The 21846-nt window shown below is 43.1% G+C and overlaps 1 protein-coding gene and 1 long non-coding RNA gene across 5 annotated transcripts in view; one reads left to right on the top strand and one right to left on the bottom strand.

Annotated features, from left to right (window-relative positions):
* The window catches only part of LOC309438902, a 28321-nt gene extending 8430 nt beyond the window's left edge, over positions 1-19891 (bottom strand). The window contains exons 1-2 of one of the 2 annotated variants that reach the window (XR_014183893.1): positions 19720-19891; positions 3324-3434 (exon numbers count right to left, since the gene is read on the bottom strand). This is a non-coding gene — a long non-coding RNA (uncharacterized lncRNA). The remainder of the gene's footprint in view (positions 1-3323; positions 3435-19719) is intronic. The other variant, XR_014183894.1, reaches the window with a different exon arrangement.
* Positions 1-21846, top strand: part of PRKG2 (protein kinase cGMP-dependent 2) — a 46800-nt gene that overhangs the window by 864 nt on the left and 24090 nt on the right. For all 3 annotated transcript variants that reach the window (XM_082050851.1, XM_082050850.1, XM_082050849.1), the window contains exons 2-3: positions 7585-7700; positions 15212-15733. In XM_082050851.1, coding sequence (XP_081906977.1) covers positions 15225-15733 — 509 coding nt within the window. In that variant the 5' untranslated portion in view covers positions 7585-7700; positions 15212-15224. The remainder of the gene's footprint in view (positions 1-7584; positions 7701-15211; positions 15734-21846) is intronic.

Genomic DNA, 21846 nt, shown 5'->3' with positions numbered 1-21846 from the left:
AAATCAGAGCAATTTGTAAGGAATATACTTACCAGTGTGGTTAGGTGATAGTTTAGAAAATTAGCACATGAAACATGAGAAACAACAAGTAAAGGATGTGTTTATTGGGGTTTATTTTCCCCACAATGCAATGTTTCTTGCTATGGCTGCTGCTGTATTACTTTTTTTTGGCACTAATTTCTGGGTGGCAGTTCAGAATCAGGCCTAGAAGAAGCAGCAGGTACTGTACTTTGATCCCTCTGTAAGCGCTGTCAACTTGACAATCAACAGAGTTGGTGTTCAGAGGCTGTTTTCCCCTCATTAAAAAAGTGCTTACAGTATTGCAGGTACACAGGCAACATCACAGAGAACAGATCTCATCTGAAGGCCCCACTTAAATTCTGAGGGCTGAGCTCTAGGGAGATCTGATCTGTAAATCCTCTGTTTCAACAGGTTTACAGTGAAAACTTGAAACTGTGACACATGTTGAGCTGTTTTCACCAAAGACTGTAAAGAAAATGTATTCTGGAGCAGTATTAACATGGTACATCATTATTAGATTATGTTTTGAAGAAAATGAAAGGTAATTATATGAGAGGAGTGCGTCACTGTTATTTTTTAACATTTGAGAGGTCAGTGCCACTGCAGGTGCGACTGGCTGCTCCGCTGGGGCCCCGTGAGTGCCCCTGTCCCATCGCAGACCAAGGACACTCCTGTGTTCGGGTTTTCCCTGCAAACTGCGGATGGAAAACCAACTGTAGCCAGGCAAAGGTTGCCCTCTTGTGACAGAAATGAAACAAATCCGCAGATCTGGGTGGGAGGGGGGATATGACAAGATAAGAACGAAGGTCCGCAGGAAGGAATGTGTTTATGACGTGCCCATACCCCGCAGCTGCTTTATTATATTCCAAGTTCTGCTGACACGTTTTAACTTGGCCCAATTCGCAGGTGGTCTCACTGGCTGGCACACGGCAGGAGACGTTTCTGGGTGTCTTCCACGGGACAGGGTGAGAGCTGAAACAACACGGCCACCATCTAACGGTTGTCCCAAGGCAAGTCGCCTCAGCCCGGGAGGCTGAGAGCCAGCAGGAACACCGAACCAAGCGTTGCCTTGACGGGGAGGAAGGCTAACAGAAGGAAAATCGAATGCTGTAGCATAAAAATACACATAGTCATTCCCCCGTGACAAGGTTCAGTTTCCTGGGATGCCCGCGTGAGGCGTTTTGTGAGGAGGACGCAGCATTCTCTGCCTGGCGCAGAGTGAAGCCCCCCCAGGCTGCAGCCAGCCGCTGTGGGGCGCTCTGGCGCGCGGGCGGCCGTTGGCACGAGTACGTGGCCGTTGACCACCGCTCCCTCAGGAGCGATGGCGGCGGTTCGCACCGCCGTCAGCCTTCGCGGCCGCTACGGAGCCTTGGCATGACCCAGCCTGGCCTGTCACGGCCGCCTGTCCGAGTGGCATCAGTGCAGCCCTGGCCCCACAGGTGAGTGCCGGCCACAGGTGATGGGGCCAGGAGTGGGGAAGGGCTGTCTGCACCCCTTGTGTGGGGGTCGCCCCTCACCACAGGTAAACAGGAGCAGTGGATGGAAGGGCAGCACTTGTTCCTGTAGAGGATGATGAGGAGGGCTTAGGAGAGCAGGCTGATTTTGCGGTGGGGAAGCCCAAGCGGACAGCAGGAGGTGTATTTTGTCAAGGTCCCGCAGAAGACTTCAGGCTACTTGAAAACCTTCCAGGTGCATTTTGTGTGGAGAGTTGGCAAAAAGATCTTGAGCGTAAAATGCGCTCTGCCCACTTCTTGTGGCACTGCATGTGACTATGGCAAAAGGCTCAGTTAATGTTTTCTGTTATGTAATTCCTAAAAGTGTGTAGGAATGGAGACATTTGTGCAGGGTTACGAATCACAGAATCGCAGAATGTTAGGGATTGGGAGGGACCTCAAAAGATCATCTAGTCCAATCCCCTTGCCGGAGCAGGAACACCTAGGTGAGGTTACACAGGAATGTGTCCAGGTGGGTTTTGAATGTCTCCAGAGTAGGAGACTCCACAACCCCGCTGGGCAGCCTGTACCAGTGCTCTGTCACTCTCACTGAGAAGAAGTTTCTTCTCATATTTAAGAGGAACCTCCTGTGTTCCAGTTTGCACCCATTGCCCCTTGTCCTGTCATTGGTTGTCACTGAGAAGACCTGGCTCCATCCTCCTGACACTCACCCTTTCCATATTTATAAACATTAATGAGGTCACCCCTCCGTCTTCTCCAAACTGAAGAGACCCAGATCCCTCAGCCTTTCCTCATAAGGGAGATGCTCCACTCCACCATCTTTGTTGCCCTGCGTTGGACTCTCTCCAGCAGTTCCCTGTCCTTCTTGAACGGAGGGGCCCAGAACTGGACACAATATTCCAGATGAGGTCTCACCAGGGCAGAGTAGAGGGGAAGGAGAACCTCTCTTGACCTACTAACCACCCCCCCATCTAATACACCCCAGGATGCCATTGGCCTTCTTGGCCACACGGGCACAGTGCTGGCTCATGGTCATCCTGCTGTCCACCAGGACCCCCAGGTCCCTTTCCCCAACTTATACTGGAACCTGGGACTGTTCCTGTCCAGATGCAAGAGTGTACACTTGTGATTTACACTTATGAAGTCCCTTTTGCGTTAGAATTAACGTATGTCTTATCTAAGTCTTTTGTGTCTGCAAGCCTGTGCTTACCCTGTGGTTGCATCTGTCTAACAAACGCTTTACCTCTTAATGTGTTCCACCTTCCCTGTTTCTTCATAGGTCATATGACTGTTTCTGCTTGCCCATGCCCATGAAAATCTAGCCTGTTGTCTTTTGTGTGATAGTGAAGCAGACCAAATGTGGGGTGACTAAGCCTTCCCAATTAGACGAGGGCAATAGGAAAGAAAAGCACCTGGCCAGTGTAAGGGAGGACCTTTACCCCCAGGGTCAGCAGTGAACAACAGTTTCACTGGGACAGAGAAGGTGCAGGACATCTCAGAACGGTCTGAAAAAAGAGAGGTGAGATTCACTGCTAGCCATCCAGTGTCTAGACCAGTCTGGGTCAGGACTGAGTAGCCAGGCCATGTGGTTTTGGCAGTGCTGCATTGGACCCTTCTGCGTACTGTCTGTGGCTAATCTGCATAAGAAGATAAATGGCCGGGGAGCCTAGTGTACAACCTTGGCCTAGTGCGTAAATGGTTGTAGTGTATTGCTCAAGCCCAGCCTCTGATGAGAGCTTTTGCATGCTCTTATTTCTCAGTCTTAAAGGAGGAACTTTGTGGAGGGAGCTAATATGTGGGATTTCCAGAATTGTTCACATATGGGGAGAGTTGAATCAGACTTCTCACCCCCTCTGCATCTTCCTGTAGCTCCTGTGGTGCCTGGGGGACTGAGAGGTTGTGCTGCAGTGCTCTAGGTCACTCCATGTGCAGTCCTCGGTGCTTCAGCTCAGGCCCAAACTGCAAAGGGAGACACAGTGTGATCTAGTAGGTGACAGCTTTATGTGTCAGAGTTAGTGTATGCCCAGTCTGCAGTTCAGAGTTGTTCCTTTATGTGCATCACCAGCCCTGCTTATCACAAATAACCTCTTTCTTTTCCATGTCAGACTAAGCTAAGATTTAAAGCTGCATTTACATTTTCCTTTATGCTTCATAGTCATCCATGAAAAAATTCAATTTAGCTATGAACGGTTGTTTCAGTGACTCTGAAAACTCAGTAGTATGTTGTATGATATTGTCTCCTGTGCTAATGGATTGAATTTTGCCAGGACTTACATTGTTTGATTTATATAAAATAAACTGCTTCCTGAGATGCTTAGTTCTAATAGGAGCCTGGGAACGTTTAATTTGCTTGCAAGTCAGTATGAGTGATAATAGAAGACTTAATGATGAAGACTAATTTCACGGGTTTTTCCCTGTCTGTAATACAGTGAGGCTGCGGGAGGAAGTTCATGTGACTTGAAAGGTAGATCTTTTCCAGGAAACTGTCTGAGGCTGCAGTGTGAATCCAGTGAGAATTAAAAATTACTGGGGCATATTTCCTAGACAGTGTCATTTCTCTGAGCTTTTCCCTTGGAAATAGGTACCTCGTAATTGGAATAAATCTAAAAACAAGCAGCAGTTCTGTTAGGACAATACAGCCTGTTTTGCGTGAACTGAAAAGTCAGCTTCTTCTGAGTAAAGGAAATGAGATTCAGCATGACAGAAAGGAGCTATCTTGTTTACTGCCGCACTGAAAAGTGCTCAGATATTCTGGAGCTGGGCACAAAGTAAAATGCAAAGTGAAAGACACAAAAACATCAAGAGCGTGAACAGAGCTTTGTCTCTGTAATTTTACATCCTATTGAGTCAAGTTTGAACTCATTGAAATGTTTCTCTTGGCATTGTCCAAATGAGGAATATGATACCACATAAATTTTCTCTTCTAATTCCTTTCTCTTTCTAACTGCAGAAGGAGAGGTAGGCTTCGAAAAGTTCAAACAGAACTCTTAAGTTTGTGTGAGGAAAAAACAACAATTCTGCAACTGTCCACATATTTGCTTTTTGGAAACGAATACTGAAATACTTGGGGAATACCATGTGAAAGTTCAGTAAAATCAGATTGTAGCTGTAAGAAAATCCAGTTTCTGTAGAAATGATCTGTGCCGTAAATATATTTGGTGAAAAGGGGAGAGGCAGTGGGAGTGTTTTGTGAAAAATGTACTTTCCTCTGGTTTTCTAGTTTGATTCTAAAATACAATGCAAATTATCTATCATCTTCATGCTTCACCCGGATGACCAAAACTGTCATTGTGCAGAAAGGCCTGCTTATATCAGCCTGTAGCATTAATTAATGAAATACAACTCTGTTCCAGGAAAGGGGATTCTGAGGAGGCTTATGTGGGAGGGGCTATGTTCAGAATTCACCACTTGATTTTCTTGGTGTCTTAAACCCAAGCCAAACCACCTTACAGTTGTTTATAAATAAGCATCAGGTACCAAGATGTCCCTAAAGTCCTGTAAATTAAAAATCATTGTAATAGGTGTGTTTAAAACAACAGATTTACAATGAGCTTCCGGTGCAACAAAGATGTTATGCACAGCTGTGAGACATCTGCAGCCAATCTACTCCTTCCTCAAGTACAGAGAAAGTGATCTTTGCTTTAACCTCTTCCCAGCAAAGCCTACACAGAAATACGGGCATAGCCTGAGTTGTTTCCCTACTTGCCAAAGGCAGGGGCAAAGCCTCCAATGGACTTGGACAATGGAGGACCAGAGGCTGATGTGGAATTTTATTTGGAGAAAATTGATTGTTTTAGCAAGGGGTTGTGCGCAGCCAATACCAGAGCCTCGTCCCTGGCCAGTAACTCTGATCTGTGTAATGTTACTCTTTCCTGGGTTGGGTTTTTGTTCACTGTGGCTGGTAATCTTGCTAGCACCAACTGGAATAACTTTGCATTTAATATTCAGTCTCACAGGGTGATCTGCTGTGACGCTGGCACAGTAAGTTTACTGAAAAAGAAAAGTTACATCTAGAAAAACACTGGAGCTGAAACACAAAACATTGTACAAAAAATGTTAGGTGTTAATCCAGCCCCAGGTTTATGTGATATTCAGTCATTTTAGCATTGATGCTATGTATCATGAATGTGGGAAGAGGGATAAAATAAAGAAATGGTGGGTTTACAACTAGTCAGACCATTTCAGAGCACAGATCTGAGCCAGCTGCAGGATGTAGAGATATTTGCCAACTGCATCTCTGAGATACTTAGTGCCCTGTGCTGCTTTTCAAACAGGATGAAGCTGAGAGCACCTCTGAATTATCCTGCATTTGCTAAAGAGAGCATAGCTGTAAAACAAAGCAAAACCAAGAAAAGTAGAAAGTTCATGCAGTTCTCGTAAAATCTACTTCTGTATTTTTTTAGACTACAATTTGTTTTCCTGTGGGTTCATATGATCTACACAATTTGCCATTGGTTCTGAGCCAGTTCTGCCATTGTAAATTTACTGTTTGCCCCTTTCTTGTGGATTTTGCTGCATGGTTGTGCTATGAATGCTGTGTGATGTGGGGATAGTGGAGTCTGCAAGTCAGGAAAGCTGATTTGTCTCTCAAGTGTGGGGAGCATCTCACCTCACATCTGCACAATGCTGGTACTGTTGTGCTTTTTCTGAAAAGAAGGAAAGTTTTGTCTTCTAGAGCTTTCCAGATATCCCCTCCTGTCTGTGTTATGGGAAGCAAAATAAGTGAATAACTCTCAGCAGTCAAAGCGTGTATTCCAGCTTGTGTCCCACAAGAATTCCCAAAATAGTCTGGTTTGATTACAAAGGTTGGAACTGAAACTAATGATTTCTTTAGCAGGAAAGATGGCAGTGTTGCTGAGATGCTTTCCTATGCACTCATGCAGGACATTTTCTAAGGTGCCTTCCTTGGGCTCCTCAGACTCCTTCTTTAAGTAAGATATTGGATAATATCCTGATCAGTTGTCATAGTGCAGAGGCAGTTGTTCTCTGGTAAGGCAGCCATCCTTGTTGCCTATGGATGTGACTTGGTAGTTTCCTTCTTTTAACCACAGCTAATGCCAATAGCTTAATTTCTGAAAGACTGAATTTGCTTGCAGAAATCTTTGAAAACAGCAGCCAAATGCAGGAAAACAAAGCATGAGAGGTCACTAGGGGAAACTCAGAGGGATGAGAACTGAGCAGTCATACTCCTGTCTGTGGAAATAGTAAATTTCTGAGGAATTCCTTTGATATTCACTGTCTGCTCTGTGCTAGTCTGGTCATGCTTGTTCTGATTTAGAAAAAAACAAAACCAAAACCAACACATATGCTTTTATAGATTTGAAAATACTGTAAAGGGGTTATCTAGAACTGCTACAAGCTCATGTTACAGAGGTGTCCTGACCAAGACAATGGTTAAGTTTGTTTGAACTTTGTAACCCAGTGATTCCTTTACAGAAGAACCTGCAGGTATTGTGTCAGAATGCTCAGGGGAGCTCTTGCTATGGGTCCATAGCTCTAAAATATCTCTTAAGGAGGTCAGTCATATAAGTGCCACAGAAAAAGCCTGCTTGAGAGTAACCCTCCTGCGGAAGCAGTGAGTAACTGACATCTTGATTGGTGACTTAATGGGTTTTGCTCAGAGCACTCATGAACTGCTCTCTGTTGATGCAGTCTTCCTGAGTGTTTTTTTAGGATTAGGATATTGTAATAAATTGTCTTTGGTTTTTCATTCTAACTGTGTTATCCCTCACCTGCCTCATTTTCAGTGGGCAAAGTATATACCTGTGTGTTGCCTGTAGAGCAGAGGAACCCCCTTGATCCTCCTCCTTGTTGGGTCATTTGCTGGATGTGCCTCAGTTTCCTTGGAGTGATGGGATTTCCTGAGCAACAAATTGTTGCAGAGCCTAGAGGTGCCAGCAGCCACCAAGGGTGCAATGGATGTGGTAACATTGCAGGAAGGACACTTGGAAATTTCCAGTTAAAATGTGGGTTTTTTTCTGTTTGTGCTGTCTCTGCTTATGTGACCTCTTGTCAGACACAGATAGCTGTGTATCCCCATGGGTCAAACAAGACAGTTCTAGCTTCCTCTCACTTTTTACTGTTTTACTGTTTTCTTTCTTTCTTTTAGGGTAACAGAGGGCTGTCACACCATAGAGAAAGAAAAAATGTGTACGGTTGTAAGCAAGAGTCAGTTTTGCTAGATCAAAGGAACTGGGCTGGGCAGCAGTGAAGAAAGCTGACATGGTGAGTACACAGTCATATAAAGAACCCATAAAAGGAGCTATACATGTAATTAAAGACAGAAAAATGTGTGCCTGCACAACACAATCAAGATTTGTGATCTGATAGTCTGAGGAAAGTGCAGCCTCTCTAAATGCTGCTGGCCTTTTCTGCAGATGTAGTACAGTTACATTCCTTATAAGCCAGGACTGGTGGCTTCTCTGTACCTCTGTCTCACAGACATCTCAAATGCTCCTTTATCATGTGCAAGCCTTACCTCCAATACTTGCTCCCCTTTGGTCCCTATAATTCACCTTTATCTTTCCATGCTGTCTTATTAGGCTTGGGACTTCTTAATTTTCTTTGAGGTACCAATCTGCAGTTCCCTGGCCACATTAACCACATAAGGGCATCTAGCTATGTGTGTGAGATTGTATGCTGAGTTCAGAGCACCATGTGATCAATTGCCTTGTGGATCCAGTGAGGGCAAAGCTACTCGCAGGGCTCAGCTGCTTCCCACTAGTTTTCATTTTAGCATATTCTTCAGTTTCCTTTACAAATCTCAGAAATGCTCCTCTCACAACATGGAAATAAAACTAGTGTTCTTGAGGCACTATGTGTTGCTTGTTGCTACTTAAAAATGCTTCAGGGCAGGCTGGACATGCTTTACAGAGTGTATTGTCTCTTTGCTCTGTACTGAGCCAGTCAATTACATATAGTTTGTCTCCTTTTATTTTCATAGAGATGTTAACACAAAAGAAACTGTGTGCCACTAACGGGAGCGTGGAAAAGCTGAATGAAGAATTCTAACACTAGAAAGTGTACCATAGAGTATTTTCTGAGATAACAAAGTGATAGTCATTGTATACTTACAGAAGAGAAAAAAAGAAGTAGTGGTTCCCAGGGTCTTTGTAAGGTGTTACCATGAAAGTAGTGTGGAGCAGGCAGTCTCTATGGTACTGTGTGGTGTGGTTCCTGACTCTGGTCCTACTTGGAGCCCTAGCAAGACAGTTTTTATGCTTAAAATTATGTACAGCCTGAAGTATCTCACTGATGCAGACCCTAGGAAACCTCATAAGAAAGGTGCTTATTACAGAAGTTGTGCTGCCTTATTCATGAGGATGGAGTCTTCTGTTGGCACAACTCTCAAGCTGTCAGCTCTCGGTGCTTTCCTGGGGCATCAATTGGTCTGATTTGTCCCATGATACCCGTGGTCACAGGATTCCAAAATCAATTAGCCAGTTGTCGCTACATCCCCCTCGGGATCACTTTGTGGTATGATGTCAATCTGATTTTGCTTAGAGGGTTCAGTAGAATCAAGATACATTCTCTGCCACAGCAAATGGTGATGAGTAGTAGTGTCCCATGTTACAAAACTAATAGCTGAATAGTTGCCTTGAACATGTTCTTGTAGCATATTAATTAGATCGCTGTTGTTAAGGTCACACAGTGCATTTAGATGGGCTACAGTTATACTGTTATACAGATGCATCTTCCAGGTTGCTATAAGAGAAGTGTCACAGGCAGTTGTGACTCGGTCCATGTTGAAGCATGGTGTAGCAGTTTGATTAAAATTTAGAATATGTCTATAACTGAAAAACATTAGCAAGATATAATTCCCTGGACTTATATTGTAAGTGCTGGGTCAAATCTTGACCTTTAAGTCATCAAGACAATATTTCCTCTGTAATATTAATCTTCTCTTTAGATTATAATTTCATTTTTACTTCTAGTGTTAAATGCAATACAGTTTTGAAATATTGTAAAATTAGTATTAAAAAAATTTCAATACTGAAATTTCAATTCTGAAAGTTAGCTAGGGATAGAAATTAGTAATTTTTGCCTCTCAGAGAACACCGAGAACATAGAAAATGCCATCTCTGCATAGCATCACAGGAGAATTTTTATTTTGGTGTCCCTTTTGATTCATGATAGATGTTTCAAAGGAGCCTAAAACTTGCCCAGTGGTGCAAGGGCAGTAGCACCATGGGTGATGCCAGCCTTCTGGATCCTAGCTGGATGATCAGCTTGCCTACGCAGCTTTCTTCACTTTGCATTAACACTGCACAGGCAGTTGAGGTCCAGGGCCCTTCTGTTGGTTTTGTTACTTTTTAACTTAGCCATTTGCCTCAACTGCGTGAACTGACAGGAGAACCTGACTTGATGTAAAAATGAGACCTGGATCAAAACACCAGAAAAGTTATACATGCAAAGAGTAGCAACAAAAGCAGGATGTTTCAGAATGTTATAGTTGAACATGTATGTCTCACAAAGACATATGAGCTGTGCAGTCACTAGGCGTTCCTACCTGCTGGCCCAACAGAGCCCCGAGACCATTTCTTTTATATTCCTGCCCTCAGTAGGCTTTGCCTTGGGTAGATTTTGCCATGGCGTTAGAACTGTGCGGCACCGTGAAATCAATGTGCCCTGGGCCCAGTGCCCCAGCTGCAGCGTGTGCAGAAGTGTGTTCAGGATTGTCCTGAGGTTGTCGCTGCAGCTGATATGGGACATAAGTCTCTTACTTAAGAGCTTAATTTTTTCCACTCACTTTTAAAAATCTTAGTACAGGGATGTTTCTTTGTGCATTTGAGATGAAAACAGAGCGCTGAATATCACATTGCTGTTTGGTTGTTTTTTCCACAAAATCTCAGTTTAAATCTTTTAGTCGTGCTTTGTTATCCAGGTTTTCCTTACGAAAATCTTAGTTGGTGATGTCCTTAATGTGTGAACTGTTCTCATCTTTTAAGTTCCAGACTGCTGAGTTAGTTGTAGTATCTCCAGTGGATTTTTAAAAATGGGGTGGTTTTCAAAAAATGTGACTTACATGCCATGAACAGAACCAAAAAAATCCGTAGCAAGTTAAATGAAAATTCACTCTTTGACTGCAGTGGAATAGGACTTGTCCTTAAACCTGCTTCAGCAATATCTTGGTTGTAACCCTTATTATCCAGGAGTTTAAATGAGAGGATATATCCACTGTAGCTGTGTACTTTCTGATTATCAGGCTGCTGGTGAGAAAATAATTTCTGCAGGTTCATGGTAGGCAAACTGGGGGAACCCATTACCTTTTCCACTTTACCAAGAAAGAGCAAGACCGTGTACAGCCCTGGTGTACCATAAACAGGGAGCAGTCTCCAGATTCCCGACTGTATTTCTGATGGACCTTTGCAAGAGGAAAAGAGGGTGCTGACAAACTGCCTCACGCCTCAGGGAATCTCACTGAACTGCTGCTTCCCAGAGCAGCTCACTTGCGGAGTGTAAAGCACTTGCTGGCATGTATTCTCATTACATGCTTCTCTGATCACTATAACATTTGTGGTTTGAGGTACTGAGTAGGTAGTGAAATGCATGTGGCCAATCTTTATTTATAATTTTGTCTTTTGTCATTGTGAAGTCTATTTTAAGTAAAGGAGTGTGTAGCCCTTCTCAGGCTGGTCCTTATGGAGTTTAGGTGACCTGCTTCATCCCAGCTGCAGGCAGTGATTGTGGAAGCCACGCTGAATACTGAGGTCTTTTGAAGCCAGAAGAGGATTTATAGGCAGGCAAACTGACATTGCTGCATGTGATGGAATTGCTTGGAGTACTTTGTAGATATGCATTTGTAGAGATTTTTCACTAGTGGGGCTGCCAGGAACTGCACATAGGAGAGATACTATCAAAGTCTTTAGAAAATGCCATTGGTGTTTCTCCTCCAGTGCTGGCACTTTTGATCAGCAATTTTAAGTTTGTGAGTGGGATAAGAAATAATTTGGAGTGAATGTAAGACCATCTCAAAAGGAGAGTGTAAGTGTAGAGGAGAAAATTGGACAGCCAGAGTCGTAGAGGCTACAGCTTGGGATTAGACCACGTCTGCTTGACAGCATCAGTAGGAGAGGTGTGCGTGCAGCTCCTCAACTGTTGTAAAATCCTTTCATTTGCAATTTGGCATCTTGTTTGAATCAAACAGTCCTTGATTTGAAGACAGCTGATTTGAATCACTGTAAAGATACGTGCCAGGCTGTTCTCACAGCCCTTGCAAAACCTGTAGTCTACCGAGAGTCAATGTTGAACACAGAGGCAATGCTCCATGCAGGGGTGAGCCATTGTACCCCAGCCTGAATGACAACAGACCCTGGCACCTGAGAAGGTGCCTTGCAGGAGTGCTGTGACGTGGTGCTTGGGGGATCAGTTTCAGAAACAAGGGCTGCAGGATCTCTGCTGCAGCTCAGCTGTGTCCCTGATAGTCACGCCAGAATCTTTCCAAAGAAAAGGGGAAAGCAAGAAGACCAAACACTTGTCAGGCATAGCCCGAGCTGGGCCCTGCATTTACCTGTCTACCAAGTGAGGTGGGCTGTGGAGCCTAGCTTGTCCCTCCGGCTTTTGAGCCCTGCCCCGCTAGGACAGGGCATCTGCCTGCCTGCCGAGACCGGGCACCGCACCGGGGGCTCTCCGGGCCCTGGAAGCCTCTCGCAGGCCGGGGGACTGCCCGGCGCCTCCGTAGCGCCCGCACCGCCGAGGGAGGAACGGGCGGGCACGGCCGCGGCCGCTCCCACGCCCGCCCCCGCCGCACCTCCCGGCTGCCCATGACGGGCAGCGGCGTCTCCCCCCGCCCCGGCTCCGCAGCGAGCGCGGGAGCATCAGCCTGTCCCTGCCGTCGCCCGGCCCCGTCCTGCCTCGGGGCCCCGGGCCCAGAGCAGCGCGCAGGTGAGGGCAACCCCGCGGGACCGGGCCGGGGGCCGGGGAGAAGGCACTGGGTGGCCCTGGGGGGTGCGTGCGGGGGGGGCCTGGGGAGGCCGGGACTGCATCGCGGCGGCCGAGGAGCCTGGAGGAGCTGCGGCCTCCCCGGGGCGACCCCAGCCTCCGGCGGGGCGGGGGTCTTGGTGGTGGTGCTGCCCTGGCGACACCGGCACCCCCTGGCCCTTGCGGGGGATCCGGCGCCGACTTGCGCTCAATTCCCTGAGCAGCCGGCGCCGTGTGGGCGGGCAGCGGCATCCCCTTCTCTCCTGGGTGGCTTTTGAGTCTGCCCGGTTCGTGGCCGCACTTCTGCGGCTGCTAGAGCCCTCGAAAGAACATGTGAGGTGCCCTGTGAAGCATCTAAGCATCTATTTTTACTTTTTGTCTCATTACTTACGCGTAAAGACTGGTCAAACCTGGGAGGCATAAGGTTTTAAATTTTCTGCTAGAATTAACTACTGTAATGTAATGTCAGTCTTTTATTGATTCCCACTATATACTTGGCCATGAGTTTCCTATACAAGTAGCCAATAAGGGGCACCATGTGGAAACAGGGATCTCTTGGATCCCATTTCTTGGTCCATTGTACGCTGATCTGTTTATGGATATAATCTAAATAGCATTTTTTTTCTGTGCCCTGGTCAATTTTAAAGTCTGTGATATTTTTTTGAAATGCAGTGACTGCCACTGCATTCAGTAGTAGAGACTGCCACCCTGTTGCATGTGATGACATATATTCTGTAATCTCAATTTTTAATCTATGTATTGTAACATTTAATTGAGGCTGGTTGTTTTGTTAATTTTAAATATGGTTGTACGCTGAGCTGAGATCTTTGTCTGAACCATATGCAGTGACACTCAGGTCCTTCTTCAGACTTATTTTATTTAATTTGGTACCTCAATGTGCAATTTGTTTAAATTATCCCATGCAATACAGATTTACCTTTATTTCTGACATACTATGTTATTGAGCTGAAGCAGCAGCTGTCAAAACACATCCAGGTAACTGGGGCAAAAGAAGAATATTATGCGAAGTCACAATAAGCAAGGCAGAGTTGAGAAGAAAGACTGTTTCAAGGAAAACTAGATTTGCCATGTAAGCTACCTTGTCAAGTCATACAATTCTAAACCACTGAAGGATGCAAACCAGAAAAGAATTGTGCATTAGTTAGATAAAAGTATAGTTTACTAACCAGTAAAAGCAAATTGCTGAAGCTTCCTTATTTATTTCTTGTTATCTGATCAGTGTACCTTGTCAGGGGCTTGTTCTTCCCCAGCTCAGATGAAATGGTGAAAGGGATTAGCTTAAGCTACATCACTTGAGATTCAACCTGAAAAAGCTATACTTTGTTCATGAGGCAGACCAACAGCTGCTTTGAGCCTTCTGTTTACCGATCACTGTAGTAGTATAATTGCCCAGTTAGCGCACTGGTACTTTGAACGCTAGATTCCCAAAAGCAACACAATACAATAAAATATGCCAACGATAATGTCCAGGGAAAAAGGTGGGTCACTATGCAAATCTACTGAAGGCTTCTAGTCTCAGCATGTGGAGCATAGGTGTTCTGATAGGAGTCCAAGCTCTTTTTTTCCTGTCATTTTTCATGAGTAGACAATGGAAAAGAGTAATTCCTTATACAAGCTAATTGTTCCTTGACAGCAGTGCTGCTGTTACACTAACAAATGTGAGCCAGTTTTCAATGATTAATAGAGCTGCAGAAACAATCAATGCCAGCTGTCTGCTCTTGGTAGGAGTACTGCCTGCCTAGAATTCGTCATCAGCAAAAGACGGCAAGGTTGGTCAAGCGTTTGGAGTGATGTCTATATGAGGAAGAACTGAGTGAGGTAGGACCTGTCATTCTGGGAAAGTATTAATGCAGAGAGTTGGGACAGAAATTTACGAAACAGTATAGAAAACATGAATAGAGGTAAGTATTTTTGAAGCTGGCTTTTCCTAAACGTAATATCCCTCATTTTGTACAGGAAGAGACAAATAAAAGGAGGTAGTACTTCATGCAAGAAGCAGACCTATGAAGCTCCTTGCTAGGGTCTGCAGATGCAAATGGGGGCTAGAAGGACAATGGGACAAGTACTAGGATTAGAGGTCCATTGAGGACTAAATAAAGCATATCAGGCTGAGGGAATCTGAAATTTCAAACAGTATTTCAGTCAAGCAGTCTACATGCTCATCCTGTTGATACCCTTTCCTGGGTATCTTCTTTATAGTCACGGTTGGAGACAGTTTACAAGCTAGCCAGCCCCTTCTTCTGATCAGTATGACTGTTCTTACATGGTCATAACACTTGAAGTTATCTTTTGTTTTCATTTTAAATTATTATTGACACATATGCTTACTAGATCTCGTATCACTTAAGCCAGGCAGATGTGCAGACACTGGCTAAATTAATCTGTGTACTCAATTATTCCTCAATGGGGAAGTGACCCGACCTTTAATTTTTTTTTCCTTCTAACCATTTTCTTGCTTCTGCAGTAGACCACAAGTTTTTCTTCTTCCCAGTGTTTGTTTTGTCTTAATTTTCATTGGACTAATAGGAGTTTACACATCTCCAACTCACAAAAAATAAGTGGCAGCCGTCAGATCTTTTGCTTTATATCAAGCGACCCACCTATCTCTTCTCTTTGCCCTTTATTCTTCTGACTTTTAGGGCTAGAAAGGATGAAAGAAATTGACTATCTTTACTATAGTCGTACGTCTCAAATTCAGGTGCCAGTTATACACTAAATTCACTACTTACCATTCTTTTTTTTTTTTCTTGTTGTTGGAGAATGAAATAAAACTGTAAATGTATTTTCTCACCTAGATCTCTGGACAAAATGGGGAACAGATCAGTGAAACCTAAGCACCTGAGGCGACCGAACCGACATATAGGAAACCTCTCTATTGGCTGTGCTGGAAACCATAAGTTTTTGAAGGACTCGCGTCTGGGCATCAATGTGACTGGACAAGCTGATGTTCTATGCAGCAGGCTGCTCGAACTGGAAAAGGAGCTGAAGAGAAAAGATCAAGAGTTGCAAGAGAGTCAAAGTTGTGTCTCTGAGCTTCAGGAGGAGCTGGCTATGCAGACTAGGGTCATAGCAGAACTCACCAAGGAACTTCAGAGCAAGTGTATACAATTGAACAAGCTGCAGGATGTTGTTAGCACTCAAGGAGAGCACTCTTTTCAGCCTTCTCCATTTAAAGTGACTTCAAGGATTCAAGTCCCTGCTGATAGGAGGAGAGGAGCCAAGGAAGGTGTATCTGCAGAGCCGACAACACGGCTTTATGATTTGAACAGGCAAACTACATTTTCCTTTGAAAAAGCAAGAGTCCGGAAGGATTCCAGGTGAGCTCATTGCAGAAGGATTATATGCTTGTTTTACAAGGATATTACTTCTATCACAATGATATTCTCTCCTCATGATAGATCAAGATTAAAGCATCCATCTTTTTTATACAAGCTTTATCACTGTGGTAGTTAGATGCAGGTTGAGTTTGTGTGTAACTTTAACCAAGAATCATTTGTGTCCCACAGACTTAAGATGAAGAGTAGTGGGTAGCCTCCATATTTTAGTTGAGGAAACTCTTGAAGTCTATTTGGGATTTATCTTTACTGCCAGCTAAGTAGAACCTAAGTATCATCCCACGTCTGGGTTTTTGTAGTGCTTGCAGCTTAGGCTATACTCTGGAGTGCTGATGGGCAGAAGGCCAGATGCCTTCATATGGGTTCAGATTCTTGTTTCTATAGTATGGATGGCTTGGGAAGGGAAGGAGCAAGTGACCCCACCTCAGCCCTCTCAAATGCAATATGGATACAGATTCTGAGCTGTATAGAGAGTTTGTCAGCCCAGTTTCAACTCAGTCTGGTGTGAAATATAATTAAATGTTTGTATGGTGTGATTATCCTTTTATCAGATTCCTCCTCAGTTTCTGATAGTCATGGTATAGGAACCTAATTTTACTTGTTTTCCTTAGAATCCAATTACACTTTTAGCCTCTGCAAGAGCCAGAAACATCCATGGTTGCAGCTGACCTTGTAGACAAAGGTATCAGACTGATATTCTTAAACATACTTTAAACGCTTTTGCAGTGTAGACATAACCTGAGTATCTGTTTTAACACGGTGGTAGCCAGAATCTATCTGGACTTCAGCCAGCAGCTTAAGGGCCTCAAATTTGTGGGGAGCTTTACTATTGTGTTAGGAATTCATGGCACATTTGAATCTGTGGTGTAGTAGACCTAAGAGTTTTTCAGACTCAATTTTCCATCCATCGTGGCCAGCATTGCACATCAGAGGCTGTCTTGTGAAACAGGAAGGCTGCTTGAGTCACCATAAGGAGCTGAGGTCTTCAGCTAACAGTGTTGTTGCAGGGTGATGGAACTGTATTAAGGTTTCATCACAAGTACCTGGGCAGTTTAAAGAACCATTTGTTTTAAGAGTGTTCTATCAGTGATTACTTGTCTTCTCCTTTGCATGATCCTTGTACTGCTGTCCACCAAATGGTTTTCCAGGGTTTACAGCAGCATTGAGGAGTAAAGCAAAGAGAAGAGCCAGTTGATTAGCTAAGAGCAGCACTGACTTTGTTGCTAAGAACAAACCCAAATATTGCAGCTTATGCAATTAAATGTAGTGCTGATCATGCGATAGAAACAGAGGTGGACATTTTCCTTCTCAATTCAGTGGCCAAGCACTTCTAAAAACATTTTCATTTTTGTTTTATGCCCTCTCTATTTTCTTGTCTTTCTAAAACATTCAGTGTAACATAAGACAATAAAGGAGCAGTTCTGTTCCTTTTCCCTCCTTTCATCTCTTACAATCTGGTTTAGAGATTGTCAGTGTTGCTGATAAGTCTCCCACAGATTCATAACAATTTAAAGTACAGCATTCCTGCATTTATTCTGTTTTTTACTTTTCTGGAAACAACTGACTGTTTAAGATTGCACTGCACTGGCAGTAGGACCACACCATCCTCTGCTCTCCTCCCCACCGTTTCCAGCTTTTACTGTGATTCTGTTTGTACCTTTGTTCTGTTCAGTACTTGAACATTCTTGAATTTTCATTTAAATTCTCATCTTCATGATGGCTATTAAAGTTGTATTTGTTTGCTAATTGTTACTCTGAGAGTAATCTGAGAATGAAGTGGAACTAATAATTTGTTTGAATATCTAGTGCTAGGAAGCACACCAACTTGGCCAGAGCAATTAGTATTACAGAATTTGCTGTGTGTTCTATATATATATATAAAAAAGCTACTCCTCAAACTTCAGTGCAAAACTAAGTAAAACCAATTTCAGATATGCAACCAAATCTTCAACTTTTAATACTAAAATATTAGTTTAACATAAATATTAAGTGTAACATAAATTTAACACAAATATTTAACTGACTAAAGAGCTCATGTAAACATGAGAGTTGGGATTTTGACTGAAGAAAACCGTATCTTGTAGCAGCCCTGCAGAAAAGGACTTGGGGCTACGGGTAGATGTTAAATTAGACACAAGGCAGCAATGTGCGCTGGCAGCCCAGAAAGCCAACCGTATCCTGGGCCACATAAGAAGAAGTGCAGCCAACAAGCTGACTGTGATGATCCTCCCCTTCTGCTCCACTCTCAAGATCCCACCTGGAGTTCTGCGTCCAGCCCTGGCACTTGCAGCACAAGACAGACATGGACCTGTTAGAGTGGGTCCAAAGGAGTGCCACAAAAATGGTCAGAGGGATGGAACACCTCTCCAGTAAAGAAAAGCTGAGAGTTGGGGTTGTTCAGCCTGGAGAAGCCTCCAGGGAGCCCTTACTGCAGCCTTTCAATATATAAAGAGGACTTATAAGGAGGACAGAGAAAGACTAAGGCCTATAGTGACAGGATCAGGGGCAACAGTTTTAAACTGAAAGAGGTTAAGTTTAGATTGGATGTAAGGAAGAAGCTAATTTACTATGAGGGTAGTGAGGCACTGGAATTGTTTAGCCAGAGAAGTTGTGGGTGCCCCATCCCTGGAAGTGTTGAAGGTCATGTTGGACAGTGCTTTCAGCAACTGGATCTAGTGAGGGATGTCCCTGGCAGGGACATGGCAGGGGGTTGGAGCTAGATGATCTTTAAGGTCCCTTCTAGCCCAAATCATTCCATTCCCCATTCTTTCCTCCATCATCTTACAGCTGATCTCTTGAATGGTAAGTCATCAGAGGGGCTAAAATTAAGAAAAAAATATTTCTAGGGTATACTAAGTATCCAATAGATCATTCCAGAGATAAAAATGTTTTATTAGAATATTAAACTTATACTCTCAGTGGTTTTAAACTTAATTTTCCACAATTAACAATTTTCCAGCTTTAGCTCTTGGTAGAAAATAAAGTGTCAGTTTTCTTTTGTTTTACATACAGGTCCAAGAGCATAGTCCATTAGACAGGAAGACAATTAAATAGTGGAATATGATCTTGTATTATTGGCTTTGCAGCAGGTGGTTTTTGTTGGGTGGTTTTGCTTGTTTGTTGTTTTTGTGAGGTTTTTGTTTTGTTTTTTGGAGGGGTTTTGTTTTTAGTGATGCTTTGTATTACTGTTATTTTAGCCTAAGTAGTCGTGTAAAAGGCAGGTCAGATTGATTTTGGCTTTGTATACTGTTTAGACCATCTCCGGCCGTTCATGTCTTTGAACCTTTGGCTAAGGTTCTGAAACTTAAATCTGCCTTATTAATGGGTACTTATATTCTGCTTTACAGTGATTAAAGTGACTTTGTTCACATATCTTAGGCTTTGAAAGACTAGACATCTTGGACTACATTACGGCAAGTATGGGTGACTTAATACAAATGCAAGTTTTAATGAAACCTCAATTCCTTTGGCATAATCCATTTTTTTTTTTTAATCTTGAACATTATATCCAAAGTATTTGCTATTTGCAAGTTAATTTTTTTTTTCTCCCACAGCCACCTTAGCATTACATGCTGCTCTATAACAGCTTAGCCCTGGACAGAATGCTTTTTAAAATTACCCTTATAGAAAACTTATTTTATAAACCAACATACATTATATTCACAGAGGGAAGAATTATTACTTTCTCCAGTAGATCAAGTAATAGTGAAAGACCTTGGCGAGACTTCTGGTGTGGGGTCAGATCTGCTTTTGATGCCATAGTGGCCAAAGTATGATTTGATCTTCCAAATACTTTGGAAGCAAACAGATGGGGAAAAAAAAACCACACCCCAAAACTGTTTTAGATATAGCACTACTATGCCTCTCATTTAGATAAGCTTGCAATACAGATGAACTTGTTTAAACCACCATCACCTTGCTATTGAGACAACCAAATGCTGGAAGCTGCAAACATTTGGTTTCCTTACCTGGGCCGTAAATGCTGTAGTAGGTCCAATCCAGACAGCTGGCATCTGTTAAAGGACGAAGTATAACCTTCACTGTCTACAGAGTTCTGTACGCTGTAGTTAAAATACACTGATCCTTTAGCCTAACGGTGTCTGTAGCAGTGTTTAGAGTTGCTGAAAGAAGTAGCTGCTTCCCCTTTCCAGAGAGACTTAATGCAGTCTCACTTCTGCAGGAGGCAATGGCACGGTGTTCCTACACAGTTGTGAAATGAGCTGTTTCAGAAAGAAGGGAAGGTCCTCTGGCATTGAGTTCAGAGTGTTGCCAGTCCCTTTTAGAAGCAGTTGTAAAACAAATGGCACGTTTTTTTTCTTATAATTTAGCAGGGGTTTCAGAGTTTTTTTGGTTGTGTTTTTTTTTTTGAGTATCTCAGCATGAGTGATTTTAATTAAAGTTTTAGAAACTTTCAATGGTTCTTGATCTATCCTATATGAGATCTATCCTATATGAGTGGATAATTTCTCTCTTATATATTTCATCTCTTGAGCTAGTTGGATATATCCATCTCAGTTCCCAAACCCATGAGTTTTTCCTTAATGGGAATTTGAGCATTGAAACTTTAACTAAAGCCTGAAGATTTTAGAGTTTGAATGTGGTATATGAAAGCAGATTCCTCAAACAAGTCTTCCAAATGGAAAATATTTTTCTCTCGTGTCCTTTGCACAGTGTTAAGCATCTAGGTGTCTTAGTATCTGTAGGGCTTGGTTCTCCATTTTTTTGTGTGTCCTTCCAGACCATGCTTTCACCCTCAACAGTATTTAAGGTGCCTGTAGCAAGTCCCTTCCCAGTATTGGCAGGATCATGACCCATTTCTGTTATCCAGTTGAGGAAGAGCTATCTGACACTTGACATGCATGTCTCTTACCAGTCAATGCTAGCAGATATAAAAAAATCTCTAATTAGAAGGAAAAAGGAATATTTAGAGAAAGCATTGCTCTGCAAAGCATATGTTGTACCCTTGTACCTGTGAGATGACATCTGTCTTACAATGGGAATAAATTCCCAATTCTCTTTACAAAAAGCCCTTCTTAGAGTGTCAAGTGCTATTTCTAGGAGTTGACTTGGTATGTTTTGAAAGGGCTGGGGGGAAATTTCCACAAGAGCTAACAGCAGGGAGAGGAAAAAAGCCTGACAAAGGGTACTATGGCAAAGCTGGACCCAGGTGATGAAGGGAAGTCCTACTAGTGGTGGGATGAAGAAATACCTTATCACTGTAACAGTTGCAGTCCCTTTTTAACCTTTCAGTAGCATTTATCAGGACAGTGACCAGCACCTTTCAGGACATCTGTTTATTTCCTGGCCTCAGTTCTCAAAAGTGGGACAGGTATAGGAGAAGTTGAGGAACACAACTGAGAGAAAACTGTTCAGTAGACAACATGCTGAATTACATGACCAGATGATTCAAGAGCCAGAGCTGTCGTTATGGTAATTACGTGTCCTTAGCTCTAAAAACAGTGTAGTCTTCTCCTCTGTAGTTCTGGAAGCTTTAGTGCTCATTCTTAAGTATCAGTGCATGAGCCATTACAGTAAGGTTTTTATTGCAGTATTGTGTGCATGGTGCAAGCCAGGGTGAATTAAATAAGCAAGGTTGTTTTTAGCAGAAAATGAAGTTACAGCTTATATTCTAATAAACCTGTTGATTTCAGCAGAGGTTAAGTTATGATCTCTATTTCTAAATGCAATCTTCACTATAGATACTTGATTTTATTTTTCTTGACTCTTCTCATTATGTTTACTTAGTTTCAGTCATTATATGGCTAGTAATTTTGTAAGTCTACTTACCTTAACTTCATATTCATTCCTGGATTTTCCTCAGGAGATTTTCCCACATAACCTAGTTTTGATTATAACCTTGCATTGTTTTTTAAATACAAGCAAGAGTGGCCCTTAAATGCCTCAGAAAGCTCTTAGGGTGTTCATTTTGTTATGTAGCTTTCTTATACATGCACATTAGGAACATGGTGACATAAAAGCATAGTATATCTTTCACTTCAGCAGTAAAGGAAGACTACTGAGTAGGTCCGTAAAAGCTCTGTCAGTGCATCAGTTGTATAATTACAATAATTTCTGGCATGGATTCAAGGCACTGC

This window comes from Streptopelia decaocto (assembly GCF_964273445.1).
Source record: "Streptopelia decaocto genome assembly, chromosome: 4".
In the NCBI taxonomy this organism is placed as follows: Eukaryota; Metazoa; Chordata; class Aves; order Columbiformes; family Columbidae; genus Streptopelia; species Streptopelia decaocto.
This window is presented reverse-complemented; position numbering and strand designations above follow the sequence as displayed.